The sequence below is a fragment of the Perna viridis genome, chromosome 2 (genome assembly GCF_037379345.1).
Source record: "Perna viridis isolate PV_CMFRI_1.1 ecotype Kerala chromosome 2, ASM3737934v1, whole genome shotgun sequence".
NCBI classification, from domain to species: domain Eukaryota; kingdom Metazoa; phylum Mollusca; class Bivalvia; order Mytilida; family Mytilidae; genus Perna; species Perna viridis.
The window spans coordinates 65,755,508-65,775,549 of record NC_142446.1 but is presented as its reverse complement, the minus strand read 5'-3'; the positions used below and the strand labels follow the sequence as shown (position 1 = coordinate 65,775,549).

General features: G+C 30.7%; 1 protein-coding gene across 1 annotated transcript in view; it reads left to right on the top strand.

The window, feature by feature from the left end:
* The window catches only part of LOC148626527 (CD109 antigen-like), a 41,447-nt gene extending 23,805 nt beyond the window's left edge, over positions 1-17,642 (top strand). Inside the window, exons 22-37 of the mRNA XM_088570576.1 lie at positions 923-1,012; positions 1,560-1,697; positions 3,379-3,517; positions 4,259-4,435; positions 5,036-5,117; positions 5,595-5,754; positions 6,658-6,747; positions 11,382-11,559; positions 12,065-12,285; positions 12,655-12,807; positions 13,019-13,081; positions 13,982-14,091; positions 14,470-14,626; positions 16,256-16,358; positions 16,874-16,965; positions 17,568-17,642. Of these exons, the coding sequence (XP_088426702.1) occupies positions 923-1,012; positions 1,560-1,697; positions 3,379-3,517; positions 4,259-4,435; positions 5,036-5,117; positions 5,595-5,754; positions 6,658-6,747; positions 11,382-11,559; positions 12,065-12,285; positions 12,655-12,807; positions 13,019-13,081; positions 13,982-14,091; positions 14,470-14,626; positions 16,256-16,358; positions 16,874-16,965; positions 17,568-17,579 (1,965 nt within the window). The 3' untranslated portion in view covers positions 17,580-17,642. The remainder of the gene's footprint in view (positions 1-922; positions 1,013-1,559; positions 1,698-3,378; positions 3,518-4,258; positions 4,436-5,035; positions 5,118-5,594; positions 5,755-6,657; positions 6,748-11,381; positions 11,560-12,064; positions 12,286-12,654; positions 12,808-13,018; positions 13,082-13,981; positions 14,092-14,469; positions 14,627-16,255; positions 16,359-16,873; positions 16,966-17,567) is intronic.
* Positions 17,643-20,042: the final 2,400 nt, after the last annotated feature.

Below are 20,042 nucleotides of genomic sequence, written 5' to 3'. Positions count from 1 at the left end.
TAATACTTCCGTTCATAGTACGACATAAGTACACAGTGCTTGTATGGAGAAAAAACTCTATGGTATGTGGGGGATGGGGAATCGGTTATAGGAGTTGGGGAATGGGAATGGGTAATGGGAACTGTGTATGGGGTAGAGAGATTTGAATTGGATAGATAGAAAAATAAGTTTTTTAGTGTCAGTCTTCATTAGAATCAGGCAGTGAGTGAAATATGGTACGAAAACATCCACTGTTTTGAAAGTTCAATTTGACTCTTTCCATCATCAGAAATAACGAGGAAATACACGAATTTCAATATCATGTTGGTGCATTGAGTTATTATTTCATTGAAATGCACTGACAATGAATATTTCAAAGACAGATAACTCTGAGAAAAACCTCATTTTTCTAACATTCTATTGAAACATTTCTGAGCAAATTAAGTGAGGCAGAATTCAGATGGTGGTCTTTTAAAATAGAGAAAGAAACCTCCAGGAAATAGTATAGTCAAACTGGTGTGTTTTTGACATGCATGTTTCTTTTTTTCCCATTTTGCCTGATTTTTACAAATACTTATACTTAACGTACTCATTATATTATGTTTTACTGAAAAGAACAATTCAAATAAAGTATATAAAAAGAAACAGTTTTATTCAATAGTATGAATACTTGATTAAGAAAAATGCAATGGAGATTCTATATGGGAACAGAATGTCCGGGAATGAGGAATTCTAAATGGAGAATGGGTATGGGGACAATGGCGAATTTGTAATTTTGTGTATAGTGTAAATGGAAATTTGATACAATTTAAAAGCTCTAAGGAACGCCAAGAATACAGGTGTTTACCAAAATGTAAATAAACACTGTAATCATCAATAAAAATCAAACCCTCAAATGTTCAAAATATAAACATGGTTTTAAATTTGTTCTTATTTATCTTAGGTGATTGTAACCCTTTCAAATGGTGTTGACTTTATCTTTGTTGATTACAACGGCGGCGCCCTGCCAACAGGACCTAGCGGAATGTCAAAGGTATGTTGAGCTTTCAAATTAATGTGTTTAACACAATTTTTGGTTTGGTTAGCCGAAAATAGGCAAACCAAACGTCATTTTATAATTTCATGCAATATCTTCCCTAATCTTAAGATCTAAATTAAGAGATTAACAACGTTAAAACGTGTAATGGAACATTTCAATCTAAGAATTTTGACGTCAGCAAATGCCTTAAAGTTTTTTTCTTCATTTTGCTAACGTTGGTATGTAATGAGAGTACAATGATAACACGTTTAGTGCAGTTCGTATTGCGCATACAACATTGCTTCCTGGGGGAAAGGATATATTTAAGTAGCACAATATTTCGCAATTATCTTTCCATTGAGATCCAGTTCTTCCCCAGTTGAGTAATATTAATATGTTACTTTGTCGACATGCAATAAATTACACACATAATAATTTAAATAATTGAAACAAGACATTCTTAATTGGATAATTAAAGAGTGCTACAACGAGTATGATTGGAACAAATGTGTAATATACATTTCCCTGTTTATTTTGTTAATTTAACAATTGGTACGATCAGACTATTACAGTCAGAGCAAACACAGTTGGAGCTGTATACATTCCTATAGAAGCAACGGCAATCGGTAAAATCAAATTGAAGGCAACAGCCAGGTGTGTAGCTGCAGCTGATGCCGTAGAAAAATACTTTCTGATCGAGGTAGATATTTTGGACTTTTATAATTCAGGATGATGTTATTTATATTTGTGAACCTTTTCTTATCTACCATTCAAGGGGGGAACGTTGCAATAACTTATATTCTACCTGTCGTTACAAATGGAGGTCAATTAATATTATTTCCAACTTCGATTTGTTTTTCATATTTCAATTTGTTAAATGAACTTTCCATCTGTTTTGCTATTCTAATTGACTATTTCGTAGAGCTTACGTATCTGTTATGTAATTTTGATGTTACCTTTTATTCCTTGCTTCAGAGTAACAGAGGCGTTTTATATCTGCATTTTAGTTTACACACTATTGTTTGCGTTTGTGTGGTATCTTTTTTAGTCAAAATTGTTCATGGAATGTAGTCACCGACTACAACACTGCCATACAAACTAATATAATTAAAGAAGAAACGTTTTATATTCAATTAAATAACCCTGTTGATTAAGGTTTCAATTCATTCCTTGTACTGATTACAATTCAGTTTCAGTAATATAAGACAGAATAAATACATGAATTAGATAGATTAAGATATGATCAATGCTTGAATTTGTTTACATGGCATGTTTTTTTTTTTAATTGGGTACTGCTCTATACAGGCATGTCGGAAGTATGTAATGGGTACTCATCAATACTATTACGAATCAAATTCCATGATTTAACTCTTGAAAGATCCTTTTTAACATTTTCTGTTTAGACAACTTGATGAAATTTTGAAATGTTTATTTTCTATGCTCAAGATACATGTATGTACATGTATGTACCATAAAGAACTTAAGTTGACCAGGTCTAACAATAATAATATTCGTACGTCTTTCAGTTGATTAAGGTATTTGTACTAGAAAATTTCAGCCAAATGTGAAAAAAAAAGATAATTTAGAATGTTTCATTGCGCGATGGGGATATTCCTGAAACACCTGCTTAAGATTTCTGTCCATGTCTAATTTACTCTTATTTGTAATAAAGTGTAAGATTTTAATGAACGCAACATTTTGTTTTCACAAAAAAACTTTGCACCCCTGGTATCGAAAACACAAACTTAAAAAAAATAGTTGCAGTTTTTTTTACTATTGCAACACTAAGATTAATAAAATATTATAAGCGATTGCTGTAAAAAGTTATTCGTTATGAATGCGATTCATCATTCATTTTCCATTCATTGAACCCTCTTTTTTTCACAAAAAGATATCCACCACTAAACGTAAAAACTAAGTCATTTTTAGTATTACTCTTTACTGAATCTTGCCTTTTTAGAACTGGACGTTACTTTCCTAAATATATTCCACTAGGCTTGTAGTGACCAACTCTTTTTAAAACTTGTAGTAGAAATTGTCATTCTTAAATGTATTAACAATTTGGCTTTTAATGATTGCGAATATTCTTTAAGAGGAAACCAAATCTCGTTTTGTAATATATTGTTGAGTGGATTTTAAGTCGTATTTTTGTTTTCTTTTTTTTTTAAATTAAACCAACCAACACTTTTCCACATTTCAGTGATTGAAGATATTAATGTTTCTTTATGACGTTTGTATTACTTTTAGTTTGACTGAAGTATTTTTATTGTTACAATTTTCGTAGATTATTTTTACGTTTGGTGACAGAGCTTTTTAGAGCTTTACTTCGGTTCTGTTTTTCCATATTGTAAATAAAATTTAGTATTTGAATTTTTTTCTAGGCAGAGGGTATTAAACAGAGCTACAATATACCATTGATTATTGATTTGAAGACTACACGCATCTTCAATGCTGTAATTGACATAGATTTTCCACCCATTTTGGTTAGCGACTCCGAATTTATCAAATTGCAAGTTATTGGTAAGATTTTGGTATTTACAATGAAATAATGGGTCAATTTCAATTGCACAACCTCGGCAAAAGATAGTAAAAGCTACGGAACAAACATGATAATTTAAAATTATTTTTATCTACATTGAAATAATCTACATAATTCTATCAGGCAAATTAAAAAAAACAACAACAAACATGCATTTGGAACTATCGGTTTCCACCGTTTTGAATTTACATTGACTACAATATCGGAGTCCTTCTCGGGTTTCATCAATTATTTTTCTAAGTAATAAAGGCCTTCGTGCAATCATAATAAATTGTAGGGTTTGCCCTGTCTTTTTTATTCAACAAAACGATCACTATGTTTCACTTTATTAAAAGAGTGAACTCAGAAATTCGAAAGTATATCAAAACATTTCTATTCAACAACGAAGACTAGACACACACAACAAAGAATATAAAAAGGTAGACTTAAGGTAAGGGACACGTTTCTTACAAATCATTGATACGCTTGTATTCAACATTTTACATCAACCCCAAATAAACATCAAAGTAACTTGGACCGATTTCATCCTGTTTCAAATGAAAGCTTGATAGGCTTTGGTTAAATTAAAAATGATACAAACATATCACTGAATTCAAGAGTTATGTCTCATACTCTGGTTCTACCTGCTTAAGGTGACAGAAATAACACTTACATAAATAACATTGCAACTGGAATTCAACTAATAATTGTTTTATGCATATCGCTCATTTAATATTTTGCAGGCGATCTTCTAGGTTCTACCTTAAATGGAATTGAAGATCTACTTAGAATGTCGTACGGCTGTGGAGAACAAAATATGATCGGTTTCGTTGCCAATGTGTATGTCAGTACATATTTGAAAGCTACAGAAAGATTGACTCCAGCCTTAGAGTCTAAGGCAAAAAAAGTTATTGCAGCTGGTAAAATATTTATTTCTGTGTGACCTTCATATCAGATCTTTTCAAACAAATAATTCTAATGCATATTATACACTTAAGTAGCTTTCGAATGAAACATTTCTTTAGCAAATGATTGAGTTCAATAAAGGTAAGTCTACACATGCGTTTGTTTTCAGACGAAATTTGTTCGAAATAACGTTTTGTCTGGCGTTGCTTCTTGTTTATTTTTTTATTTGCTTCTTTTGTCTATAATTTTGTGTAAAAATAAGTACTTGTCATTTTAGACATAAATTGATTGGCTTTTTAACATACTGGACGAAAGCTTCTGATTGTCTAATTTTTTTAACAATTTTATTGTTTGAGTTACTATGCGTAATTTGGAGAAAAATGTCATTCTACAAAATACTTTGAGATATTTCTAAAATATTCAAAATGTGTCACCAAGCTTACCTTTTGGTGAAATAAGTGGTCAGAACCTGCGACGTTGTTTTCAATTGCATTAAATCTTTTGAATTTATCAATTAATTCATTTTTACACGATACCACACTTTTAAATATGTCTATCACATATAAGTATTATTGAAAATTACGTCATACCAAATTGATTCCTTTTTTGTTAAGGTTACCAGCGACAACTGACGTATTCACATAACGATGGGAGTTACAGTGCGTTTGGTGACAGTGATAAAAGTGGAAGTACATGGCAAGTCTCAATGATGAACGTTAATGTACATGATTTATTTATATGATAAAACGAAATAACATGTTGTGTTTCTGTGATACAATTTAAATATCATGGTATGTTTCTTTGATAAATGCGAAAGCAGCTGGTATATTTCTGTAAACAAAGTGAAATACGCGGTACTATGAAAGCACTTTTATTCGTTGTACCGATATTCGTGGATAAGGGAAGAAACACAACGTTGTGGATTATTGAATTTGTGGTTTTGATGTTTTCAGTATATACAATTATGGAAATTGAGCTGGTATAGTGCGCAAACTAGCTAACTTTTGACGTTATGTTTTATGCTTAATGACATTGAATTCAAACATATAATGACATATTTTCGTACTTTATGCTAAATTGCTGTTTCTTAGAATTTATGTACGATCATATTGACGATCGATCGATACAGTCGGACATTAACGCTAAAACGTATTGTTGTTTATGTATTTCCAGGTTGACAGCATATGTAATTAAGTCGTTTTCTCAGGCTGCAAAATTTGTGTTTATAGACAAGGATCATGTTATGAGAAGAGCTATTAGGTGGATCATTAAGCAACAGAAAACAGGTGGCAGCTTTGTTGAACCTGGAAAAGTTTTACAAAAGGCAATGCAGGTATTTTATCGTGATACATAAACTGATTCATGTGATTGTTAGTATGGGTATTTCTCAGTTTTTTCAAACTAAGCACAAAACTAATCCGTTTAACAGTATTTCAGCAGTCAATATTGCATACCGAAACCGCCTAAATTAACCATGGGTTAATTTCAGAAATGTATAAACCAGACATCCTTTGTATTCACTTCAAACTAGTTTTATATAAAGGCAAAAAACTAAAATTACAGTCTATAAGGCAACCTTTAGGCAATATTCAAACAGGATGGTCAAAAGAAGGAAAGCCCATATCTAAATGGTTACATCAAATCAAAAAGTGGAAGGCTACTAGTCAAAAGAAGGAAAGCCCATTTAAAAATGGTTATATCAAATCAAACAGTGGAAAGCTACTATGAACAGAAATGTTCCTGAACTGGTTCAAGCATTTCCAACGGTGGGTCTAACCAGGTTTCACCCTCGATAATCCCCCACTTCATACACGGTTAATTGATTCCGGAAAACTGCAGTACAAAAAGTCAGCATATTTTTTTTTGTAAAACCAATACCTCATGAAATGTAATAATCTCTTCAGGGTTAAGACGACTTAGGTTCCATTATAATAAATACCATGTCACTAACGATGTTTAATGATCTGATTTGTTCCTGTCTTAAGTCATTTGAATTTAAATTTTAACAGAGAATACAATGTCTTTGAAGGCCATATTCCTTATAGGTTGTAGTTACGCTAACAATGGAATATCTTAGACTTTATTGAAATTACACACACATGCACACACACACAAATACTGACAATGACACGTGAATATACATTAATGCGGCAGAGTCGATATCTATAATATAGAGTATTCACTTCTTTATAACAAATTAAAACAAGCTTCAGAATTTATTGTTTTATATTCTTAGGGAGGATCTGTGTCTAGTGAACGCAGCTTGACAAGTTTTGTTCTCATAGCGTTGGAGGAGGCAAAACGGAACAATCAAGTTTCTAATTTGGTACGCAAGTAACAGTCACTACTAAGTTATATAAGTCTGAATAGGGTACATTTTGTTCTAATTTGTGCTCACTTTGTCTTAACTTTTCTAAATATGTCTGAAAAATACTTGGATTGTCTCACCTTGTCCAATCAAGTCTTAAAAAGTCTTGACTATATCTCGACTTGTCTTGACCCAATCTCGACTTGTCTTATTTTGTCTTGACCAGTCCCAATCTGTCTCGAAGAGTCTTGAACAGTCTTACTAGTCTTGAATAATCTTGAAGAAATCTCGACCAGTCTCAAATGAATCTCAAATTGTCTCGAGAACATATATTTAACAATTTAGGATTGAAAACAGTCCTAATTTAAGAATTCAAAGATAAAACCACTAAATCTCTTTTATGCATGAATTGCTTTTTGCATAATTTTTATGGAGACTGTTATTTCATTATTCAGGTTATAGGAAAGAACATTCATAGTGATACTATGATATGGAAATCATCAATGTTTTGATGGAAGAATTTGAAAAGAAATTCAAATAAAAATAGTTTAATTGAAAAAAATGATGTTCCACCGCTACCTGTGAAATAAAAAAAATATATTAAATACAATTTACTCTACCTAATTTAAATCAATGCATGCATACAAACATTTTCAGTAGATAACATATTCTACATACTCTTAGATTTAAACGGCAATATTGAGCTGAGAAATTGAATCAACAACGACTGAAAATGTCAAATTTTGGACAAAGTTGTGCAGATCATAGCTTGAAACCTGTTCGTGGTTACCTCTGAAGCCCGTCTTTTTTAAATACTCCTGTTCAGCCCCGAAGTTATTTTTAAAAAGAATCTGATTCGGTTTTTGGTACACCGTTCAGGAGTTCTGGGTACACACAGGATCAGATAAAAATTCTAGGTACCTGTATGTGACGTTCATCATTTTACCAGAGAAAATTGTATACGAGTATTTACTCTATTCAGACAATGTATAATATACCGTACAACCGACCCGGCAGTTGGGATTTATTACGATCCTCGAAATCAGAGTACCTACATGTACAAGAACTACTTGAATCACATAAGCGATAAACATGTTACCGTATAAAATGATAATGTTGTTTCATTATATACAGTTCTATGTTGATGTATAATGTTCGTGTGATATATTAATTACAAAAAATAATAGATTTCTTCTTTTCTCTTCTTTTATTTGTTTTTTTTTCATGTTTTTTGTGCAGTTTTTTTATGAAATAAGAATTATAGTTTATAAAAGGATGTATATAGAGAAGAAAATGGGTTAAATCGTGCCTGGCAATAATAGTATTATCTTTTTTAAATTAATTTGCAATTAATTTTCTATATCTTAAGTACATTTATGTATAGTCGGAAGAGAAACCAAAATATGTTTTTAGCATTTTTAAATTAATTGAAGATATGAGAGATGCGAAATGCATCCCCTATATAACATTAGGAAGAAAGATAGTATGGACTGACGGAAGTACGGACACCCTACTTCTTTACATATCCTCACTTTGCAAATTTAGGTATAACTATATCCAAATGCCTGACCATTTAATGATATGGTTTAACGTCTTTTCGGCAGAAAGAACGAGAACGACTTTACCAATCGAACAGACCCTGCTTTACACTAGTCGTACAGCCAAATAAAAGAAGTTCACACTCTCGCCTGCACCGAAATACTGTATCTGGCTGTCTTTTTTGTTAAGATGTAACTTGTAGAAGTATTACGAGATATGTATTCAAAATCTGTTGCGGATGTTCCGCGTTCATGTTGTAGATGCATAACTTCGCATGATAACGCAAAAAAATATAATAATGAACAGTTTAGTTGACGCTAATAGGCCTCTGTGGTTACATGTACATGCATGTACATGTTTGACATAATATACAAAAAGTTTATAAACTGTCTCACTTTTGATCTAGTAAAAATCAGACAACTGGCATGCAGCAAATTTGTATCAGTTTCATGTTTAACAATATACATGATATAAAAACATGCAATTAATGACTCCTTTTAGTTTGGCTATGTATTATAAAATCGAATGTTTGAATTTGTTAGCAACTAAACACAATCATCATAATCATCTGAGATGTAAGCAGGTTGTTTCTATAGTTTATAAGCTATTTTTTTTAGACGGTAGTTTCGGTGTAATACTTAGATCGATTTTATTTTAAACGAACATGTGTCTATTGGTCTCAGACAGGAGCCAGTAATGCGGGGTTATAGAGGTAAAATATGTCTTTTATTACATTTGTATAGTTATTGACATGTATCAAATTAAAAGGGACTTCGTGTATGTACATGTACAATGTACTTGTATGATGAATTGTCAATGTGTACATTTATATTACTGTTTTTCTATAAAGTAATCTATATAATATATATGCAAGTTTTATCGCTAAATTTAGGGCGATCCTTAATCGGGGGCTTTATTATTCCCTAACTGATTTTAAGTTTTCAGAATCTAACATAAAATAAATGTATTTAGACACATGGCAGTTAGCTGACAGATGATAAGTGACACGCGTGTACATTGCGTCTTTTGTGACATTACACAGATACTGAGTGGAATTATTTGATATGTAATATCCTAGTGGTATACTTGTACATGTAAATATATTTCATTTTTGGTATTGAAGTAATGTTATAAAATCTAGTACTGACCAAGTGAACCAAAGACGAGAACTATGAATAAAATTTAAACCTTATACACATATAGTTACACTTGTAACAAAAAATTAAAACAAAAAAGATAGAATTCCGACCTGAATGGAGATTTAAGGCTCTTCCCTTTCTCCACTTTTACATGTATAAAATTTACGTGAATATTTCTATCTAAAGATTAGACAGCTCAACTATAAACATACAAATTACCTTAACGATTAATTATTTTCATTGTGTGATGCATGCAATTTGTTCAAAAGTTGGAATATTTGTGTAATTTTAAGTAACTTTTAAAAAACTAAGTACATATTCATTTTCATTAATTCATAAGTTACAGGCCCAAGTAAAACGCAATATTTCAATTTCCACAACTATTTAGATATACCGCGGGTAGGAAAATTAAGAATATTATATGTTTGAAGTGGCTCGAATAAAACGTTAATTACAATAACGAATAAGTGAACAATAACCACTTTTAAGAGGTAAAAAGGAACTACATAAAAAAATATAAATTAAAGGTACAAAATTGATAAAATGACAATATGTCGTGAAATGTTAAAGTAAAGGTATATCTACTATTTAGATATTAAAAGTATCTTTATTCAGAAAAATATACTTCAAATACAATATACATTCCCACGTTTAAATAAATTAAGACAATTTACAAACATTCAATTGCTAAAATGGATGAAAAACCCATGTCGAGACTAATAAGGTTGTTGAGAGCTTTGAATTAAATTATTGAGACAGTTTAAGACAGTCGAGACTGGTTGAGACTAAATCGAGACTATTCGAGACTGGTCAGACTGTTTGAGACTATTCGAGACAAGTTAAGACTTGTGAAAATTTGGTCAAGATTGCGTCAAGACAAGTCGAGACTAGTTGAGACTAGTTTGGACAAGGTGAGACTCGGTCAAGATAATCCAAGTACTTTTCAGACATATTTAGAAAAGTTAAGACAGACTTAGCATAAGTTAGAACACAATATACCCTATTCAGACTTATATAACTTAGTAGTGAATGTTTATGTGATTGATGTAATTTAGATAGCTATGTACAGTGGAAGACTTCGTTTCCTCTCACATTTGCCGCTACAGACAGCTTTTTCGACATTATCGGACAATATTCAATCAATTTAAACGTCGTTTAACAATCGGATACTTTCGTATTCGTTCACCTTTTCCCTACGTTTAAACATGTTTACATTTTCTGGGAGGCTGTCTTCAGGACAAAAAAAGAATAACGAAACATAGTGTTACTTTCCACTATGGTATTGATACCTTAGACAAGACGTACTGCATTCAATATAACTCCCATTGAGGATTTACAATTTACACATCCACATACTCTAGTATTGTGATGTACACTACTTATAAAACTAGTTCAATGATTGATACGAATTCAGCTACCAAGTACCAACTTAAGTAAAATTACTTGAATCAAGCAGAGGATAAAACATTGAAAAACAAAAACAAAAACAAATTATCTGCACAACAAATTTACAAAAATAAACGTACAGTGAATGGCTTAAGAGGGTGTCCAGGCAGTAAGTTGGAAATGACAAATTTTGCTTTCTACAAATTGTCATTCATTTTGTATCATAACTGCATTCTTCTTCAAAGTTGATTGTTGGTTTATGGTTTACTGCAACGGTTATAGAGAAAACATTATGAAGAAAGCATTGATTCAGAAATGAAATTCTTTGAAACAGGAAGATAACTTTTTATTTTTTGTGTAAAATGTAGTTGCTCTGTAAGAAAACTTTTCAATTGTTTTTTTTTTCTGAGCCATCAATTGTAGCTTTAAAAACCGTTTTTACTTTTTGAAATACATATAATATAAACATTATATTGGAACAGAACCAAAATATTCAGTGGGATAAAATTTACAATGTGATTACCATATCATATGACATGCCTGATTTTTATGTGGACAACTACTTAATTATATATATTTTACTTTCAGTTACTTTCAAGTGTCAACATGGCAGTATTGAAAGCTGCAAAATTTATAGCACATAATGCGCCTGCGTCAATTGGAAATCTGTACGAACTTGCAATATCATTTTATGCTCTATCATTGGTTAATCATTCAAAGAAAGATGAACTACTTGTTGAGTTGGAAAATAAGGCATTTACTGCTGGTAAATGTGTTATTCAAATATATTGTAAAATGGAATTATGATGAAAGCCATTGACAACAACATTTCAAACATGAATGGAAACAGAAGCAATATTCTAAGATAGCAAAAATAATGGTAACACACCTCCGTTAAGAATAAAAAAGTGGATTAATTAGAATTGCATGTTTGTATATTACCATACAAGGAAAATGCGGTAATAATTTTGCAGAGAGATACGCAATAAATTTAATTGTACTGATACGGTCTGTCGAAAAATTACGAATCCATTTTTTTATGATGGCGTTTTTATGTATTGACACGTATCTAAAGTATTTATCACCTCAAAGCAGCATGATGCATGTGCGGTACATCGGGAAATTTAATGATGCATTTTTTGTTATGTTTTTTCTATCGATAAAGCATATATTTTTTTTATTTGAATCATTATTGATATTTATTGAAGTTTTCTAACAAAACCCGTTTTCTTTAATACGGAATTAAAGGTTATTCCATCTAATTTTCAAAGGCGATGGTAAGTATTGGAAACTTACAGGCCCTGTTGCACAGAAGGTTCAACCTTGGAGAAGCTGGAATCCACCTCGAACAAATGCCAGAGCAATTGACGTCGAAATGACGTCATATGTTTTACTTGGCTACAACGTGAAGGGAGATACCTTTAACGGTATAAGGGTCCTTCGTTGGCTTGGTAACCAACGTAACCCAAATGGTGGTTTTATATCAACACAGGTACATAGCCTGGCACTGATAATTCATAGTTAATTGTTATTAATGTTTGATCGTTTGAAAACGTGCCTCATAGTTTTTCACCAATGTAACAGATTGTGATGTGTTTTCCATTAAGTCTACCTAGTCTAAAAAGACGTTGAAATTTTACAAATTTATTTCAAACTCTCAAAACTTTTATGTTATTTATGTGCATATGTCAAAAGATCAGCTCAGCGTATGAAATTTAGACCACTCTATCGAATAAACAACAATGATGAAATACACGATACAATTATAATTAAAACAAAATAATCAGACATATCTTACACTGAATATGCAATTAGTCCTCATTTTCTCTGCGGTCATTCATCTTTATTGCATTTCTTTTAGGACACGGTAATAGCTATTGAAGCCTTGTCTGGACTTGGCGCCAAGTTGTTTGTTAAAACATTCTCAATGACTGTAAAATCAAAGGGTGACAAATGGTCAGGGAAAACATTTGAAATAAATGATAAAAACGCCTTGGTTCTACAATCAGAAGATGTAAGCTATACATACTTATCTTACATAATTTCATTTTAGTTAATTGAATTGCATGATGACCTGTTTGTTTAAATCAAACTTTATATAATTTTATTTTCTAAAATCGATCGGGTATAATTTTCAGTCAACCATGATTCATCGTGCTAGGTAATAAATCGTAGACACTACTAAAATGTTTATACTCTTATCAGCTATATTTCTTTGTTTTCAGCTACCGAAAACTGTCCGATCAATATCGGTCAGCGCCCATGGCAGTGGATTTTGCTTACTGGAGGTATCAGTTATTAAAATGTTTGCAATGTCCCCAAAATGGAAAGAAGAAAATCAAAATAATCACAACAAGAACAATACAAGAAAAAATGTAAAATTAAAGAAAACCAAAATATAAAAATAATCACGACTTTATATTGTTTTACTTCTAATAAATTGTAAAGGGTTGTTGTCCTTTTCTTTTCTTTGTGGGGGTAAGGATTATATTAACGTGAAGTGAACAGCATTGATATCTCTCTGTTATATATTTTGTCCGGTTAACATCATCGAAATCGCTTATATCACCATGTAAATCTGCAATATGTACGTTATTTAATTCTCTGTACAGTTTTTTGTCTTGAACCCAATGCATCGATTTTTAAATTATCAAATTAAATTACAAGTGTTTTTGAATTCGTTCAGCAACCACAAAGAATAATCAGGAGAACCAAGGTTCTATCGGAAATCTAAGGAATGTAATTTAGGGACAAAGACCAGACAAACACTACAAAGAATGGGGTAAGCGTCATCTGCCTTTCTAAAAACACCCACCGAGCTCATAAATGTTAAGTCCTGTGTAAACGAAAGAGGAAAGGAAAACTTTAAAACAAAAACTTTTACAAATGTTCAACTAAAGAATAAATTTAGTCTCACGTTGATTTAGCATTACATGAAAAATTTGTTTAGGCATTTAACTAGACAATTGACAAGAAAAAAAATTTCTAAACACAAAACAAGATTCATATGCAATGATAGAAAAATTAAATCCCCTTGTCAATTGTCCATTTCATTATCTGAGGAAATACGGTATTGGCCATTTGATCGAGGGAAAACTAACTATTTGTCCCTGCACTTAACTACGTAACTCGTTGTAATGTAGTCGTTTCACTACATTATCTCTTTCTCGTATATTTTATAATTATAGGCTGCAGTGTATTACAATGTTTACAATGAACTAAGAATACCAGCATTTGATCTCATACCTACTATATTAAAGGAAACTATTAACGGATTTACACTTAAAGTTTGTTTCAGGTATGCATTACCTATTCATTGAAACGGTCTACGAAATGTACGAAGTGAAGGATGTTTATGTAATAAAGTGGCACTACCTGTAAGAATCAGACAAAATTGTCCAAATCATTTCTGTAAATTGGATTATAATTTCATAGAAATGCACATAAATGTATTAGGCATTTTGAAATATCGACTTTACTTTTGTATTTTTACATCCACCTTACGAGAGGAAACAATATGGCAAAGTTTCGTATTTCCGATATACATTTTTCCATTCAAAATGTGACATGTAACAAAATGGGCATATCAAAGTCTGTATGAAAAATTCTACTTGATGTGAAAAAAATGTAAAAATGTCCTTCTCCATTTATTTTTGTTATCTATATGTATATGAAGATGGAAAAGAGGTGACGAAAGCACCATGGGTCTTTTGGAGATCAATATACCTTCCGGTATGGAAGCTGACAGTGATTCAGTAGTTGCATCAGAAGCACATGGACAATACACAAAGATAGAAAAGGCGTTCCGTAAAGTGAACTTATTCTTTGATGCGGTATGTTATTGATTGAAATAACTGCAATCACAGTAATGATGAATGATTTGAATGTTTACTATTGCTAGCGGACAAAAATCAATATTTTGTAATATTGGAAAATATTTTTTTAATATTACAAAATAATTGTTTTTAATATATAAACAAATATTTTTAAATACCAGAAGTTCATTTTGTAATATTAAAAAATCATTTTCTAATATTACAAATTCCTGATTTAGTAATATTACAAAATATCACACATTTAGTAATATTACATATTGAATTTGTAATATTAGAAAATGATTTTGTAATATTAGGAAATAAATTTGTAATATTAAAAATTACTTTGCAATATTGCAAAATCAGCCACATTTTTTATATCACAAAATAATTTTCTAATATTAAAAAGTCGTAATTGAATACAGCAAATCCATTTTATAAAATTAGAAAATCAATTTCTAATATTACAAGATTATTTTTTAATATTAGAAACTCAATTGAATTTTTAATATTAAAACGTGTTTTGTGGTATTAGAAATCCAATTTGTAATATTAGAAAATGAATTTGTAAAATAAGGAAATGAATTTGTGATATTAAAAAAATAATTTTGAAACATTAAAAAAATAATTTATTAATATTAGAAAACACTTATTTTGTTCTATTAGAAAACATACATTTTTAATATGAAAAATTCATTTTCTAATATTACAAATTCCTAATTTAATAATATTACAAATTCCTAATTTAATAATATTACAAATTGAATTTATAATATTAGAAAATAAATTTGTAATATTTAAAGATTACTTTGTAATATTGCAAAATCAGTCACATTTCAAAAATGATTTTCTAATATTAAAAAAATCGTAATTGAATACACCAAATCCATTTTCTAATATAAGAAAATCAATTTCAAATATAAAAAAAATATTTCTTTTTTAATATTAGAAATTCAATTAAATTTTTAAAATAAAAAATGAGTTTTAATATTAAAAAAAGGGTTTTGTGTATATTAGAAATCAAATTTGTTATATTAAAACATGAATTTGTAATATTAAAAAAATCATTTTTTGGCTTGCCATATCATTTATGCTTGGACACGCGTCGAGGAATTGCATGATTGTTACTATATGAATACCGGGTTGTACTCACAAGCTATGTAGCGAATTCCGCTTTTGTAGCAGGACATGCTTACCCTACCTTAGCTCCTGATATCACTTACGGATTGAAATTGCTATTTTTTATGTGAATTCTTTTTTTTTATTCGGTTCATTAGATTGTGTATGTAGATCGTATCTGCTTCATGGGTTCATGTTCAGGCTTTGTTAATGGATTTTGACGTATTATAGTCATCCCACTGCCATCGGTTTGTCATTTTGTAGTCATTCCACTGCTATCGGTTTGTCATTTGTTAGCCGATATATTGTGGTATTTTGATAAACTACACGTAGAAAAAAGGATGTTTTTCAATTGCTTTTTTTTTATTTGTTACAAAATATCAAAAAACGTATTAAAACGGAAATATGATAATTAAAATTCATCAAAATTCAAAGAAATATTCAACACTAGTAATATGAACTCTCAGGAAAAATTAAGAATGACATAAGGCACCCCTAACGCATGAATAAGAACGTTTCATACTGCAGATACTGTCGACCAAAATGTGTATACGGATAGATATTAGGAGAACAAGTATGGTTGCTAAACATAAACCACAATCAATAAGATTATCCGAATACTACGAACCAAGTAAGTACAGTTCAATCATCCATGCTATAGCAACAACAAATGCAAATTACAAACAATCAACACTGGGTACATCATTCGTATAACAAAAGAAACTAACCCAACCAGTAATATACCGTAGTATTACAGTTTCATAATTTTTTTCGTTCGTAATGTATATTACAAATTGAAGCGATATGATATTGATTTTTTAAAATCAAAACCAGACAAAACAAATGTAAAACCCTTTTATATGCAGATCAAATAAATCAATTTGAAGTTCGATCTTATATATCTTATATGTAAACGAAATATAAACCAAATATCATTTCATAGGACAGAAGATAAACTTAATCAAAATATATTTCATTCAAACTGGGACATGTCCTTCTTCTTAATAAATGACTATATTGAAACAGTATATTAAGCATACGATTCTTTTTTTTAATGATATCACAATATATAAAATTTGTAGTAATGAATGATAACATGAACGACCTTCAGTCATAGTAAGTAACAGCCTGTGCGTATTCTTTCAGGCAACGAGGTGATTAAAACATACATTTCTAACAAGCTTGCTAATGCCACCATCATAGAAGTTTGTGGATCTGATAATTGTGAAGAAGTAAAGGTAAGCATATGCAAGTGACTTAATTCATTCAATATATTTCCATACCAACTTCTGCATTCAAAGATGCCCCATTTTCAATATCGTACTTGCCATTTTCCGATACATGTAAACTCATCATTTACGAATTAAGTAACTGTTTTTGCAAATTACGATATTTAGCCAAATATTGTACTTTATTCAAAGTCTTTAATACAACGTGTATTCCATATTTCACATTTGCCGATCGAAAACTTCATATCTCATTTACAATGGACAATACTTCAATGCAGAGTCGACTAAATTCCGATACTCTTCTTTGCAGTGATGTTATAAGGTTTCGTAATCTAAAGCTATATACCTTTATCATAAAGATATATTATATTCTAAATGACAACACACATATATTCATCCATAAAGTTGCGAACACAATCAATTAGATAGATCAGTAGCCAGCCATTCAAACAACGTGGCTAATGTTCTTATATATTTATTTCAGAGGAGACGCTAAATGGCTGCAGTTACATGGATTAATATTCAGCTATTTAAAAAAAAACATGTCAAGTTACCAATTGTTTAATTGTTTTGTTTGTTTGTTTGTTTGTTTGTTTGTGTTTTTTTTTCAGAGGAGACGTTAATGTTGAGGTACTCGAAAAAAGGAAACATATTAAATATTGTGAATAAATATGTTTTGATACATACCCTCGTCTTGCTGTCGTTATTTTGCGGTCGTGGTTTTAATACATACGAGTACCAATCACATAATATTGCTACTTTTGATAAACTGTTGTCGTGTTTCTAGGAGTAAAACTCTCATCAACAGCATTAAAATTCAATACAAAGGACGATTTAAATTTTTAAATGTACCCAGAAAGTTCTCAAAACCAAAAATATTGCAAATGAAAGCCAAACTAAGCACCAAGATATTTTACATATATCTGACCAGGTAATGATAATGGGATGAGCACTTTTGAATAATAGCATTGAACATAAGTGACATACACTTTCGTTGTAATTATATTTTACCATTCACATAATCCTTTTAAATCCCTGTCAAGCTTTGATTCGCTAACACATCCAACATTTTGCTATTTTACTACAATTTTGAAAGTATCAAATTTAAATTATATCCAGTAAACAATCTTCATAATAAACACATCAAACAATTTAGGTCAAGTATTAATTATTTCTGACGTATGATAGACACATTTCAAAAACCTTATGCCTTATACATGTCAACATACTTAAAACGCACACATATAAACATATAGTTGATATACATTACATGTAAGCAAACAACCAATAAACATGTTTGCTATATGTTAAGAAAACAAACATTAAACATGTATGCTGCATCAAATACGCAGGTAGTATATATGTGTCTAGATACAAACAAGAAGTTTCAATAAGTAATAATAAGTACACCAAATTAATTTCACACTACATCCATTCAATAAAATATATGGCATCTGATGAACTAATGTAATGTGTTGACTACGTTTGTGTGCACATACATTTTTGGCAACTAAGACTTATTTTGGACAGAGGTTCAAATTAAAACATTACTAATAAAATAATACATACCTAATCGTTGGGCAGTTGTCAACACAATCATTGTATTCTTCCTACATAGTGCGTACTTCAATTACTTCCTAGTCAATTGTCCAAAAAATGTATTTGTGTATCAAATATCATACTGTCTAGCTATCTGTTCTCAATATTGCGACATCCCAAGGAGCATTCCTACGTTGGGCCACCGTTGGTTGAACTGAATCATTTACGATTGGCCAACGTAGAGTACCCAATGTTGGTTCAACGTTGTAAGTGCAAAGAGAGCCAACGTTGGCCCAACGTAATGCAAACAATGACCCAACGAATCCCCAATGTTGGCCTAACATAAGCCAATCGTTAACCCAACCATATGGTCAGACGATTATATTCTTTAAGATATTAGAACATAATTTCATTGTGTATTTTCCTGGTTATGTCGCACAGTGCTGATAGTGTACACTCTTTCAGAGCCAGCGCTCACATTTTCACTTAGTTTATCATATAATGTTTTTACAGTAAGAATGTAGCAATGACAAGCTGATTGTAGTTTACAAGCTTAAAACAAGAAAATCTATTATAGTATTAACAGATATTACGATCATTGGTATACTAAATATTGAAAATTTGCATTTATGTGTACTAAATAGACATATACTAATACCTGTCACTGTTTTGCGTTTAGGATGAATTTACATTTGAAAATATGTTTACATTTGTTCAGAATGAAAGACAACTTTTGTTTTGAAAAAAGGTGTATTATACTCTCAGTTATCAAGCTCCATAAGGGGGAGATAATCATGTACACTATTGTTATCATAAAGTACATTTGGTTATTCATAATATTTTTTTGTGTTATTAAGTTCTAAATATTAAACATGAATACTTGTTGCATGACTATTAAACATGCAGTTAACAGAATTCGAGAAAAGTGCCACCAATACCTTTTTGAAAAAAGTAAAATTATATGAATAAATGTATACATATTGGCCCAACTTAGTGTTGCAGTTTAGATGCAACACAATATTTGCTTTCATACATCCGGATTTGCTTTCTAGTTTTACTTTCTGTAGACCGAAATAAATTTTTGCATCTAGAATAACATTAACTTTTTTAACATGTTTGTTACCAAAGTCGTTTCGACTTTGGATCAATGTTGGTTCAGTGTTGGCTCACTGTTAGCTCTGGGTTGGAGAAATGCAGAATAATGCAAATCATGTAATCATGGTTTTGATTTAAAAATCGAAATTTAAAAATACTCTCACGCAGAATTTGCTTCTAAAACAAATTTTGTTGGGCCAACGTAGAACCTTTTTATGATATGAAAGTAATTAAAATTTCAAAATGTGTTTAATCATCTGGTTGTCAAGTAAAAACCATTTTGGTCAAAAATAAATCAAGAAGAAATATTTCTATAACTACGGACTACTACATTGGCCAATGTTGGGCCAACGTTGTCTTGCCAACGCCAACTAAAAGCCAACTATCCAAACACCAATTAACGCTGGCCCAACGGAGGCATGCTGTCTGGGATACAATCCTTGAGATGTATT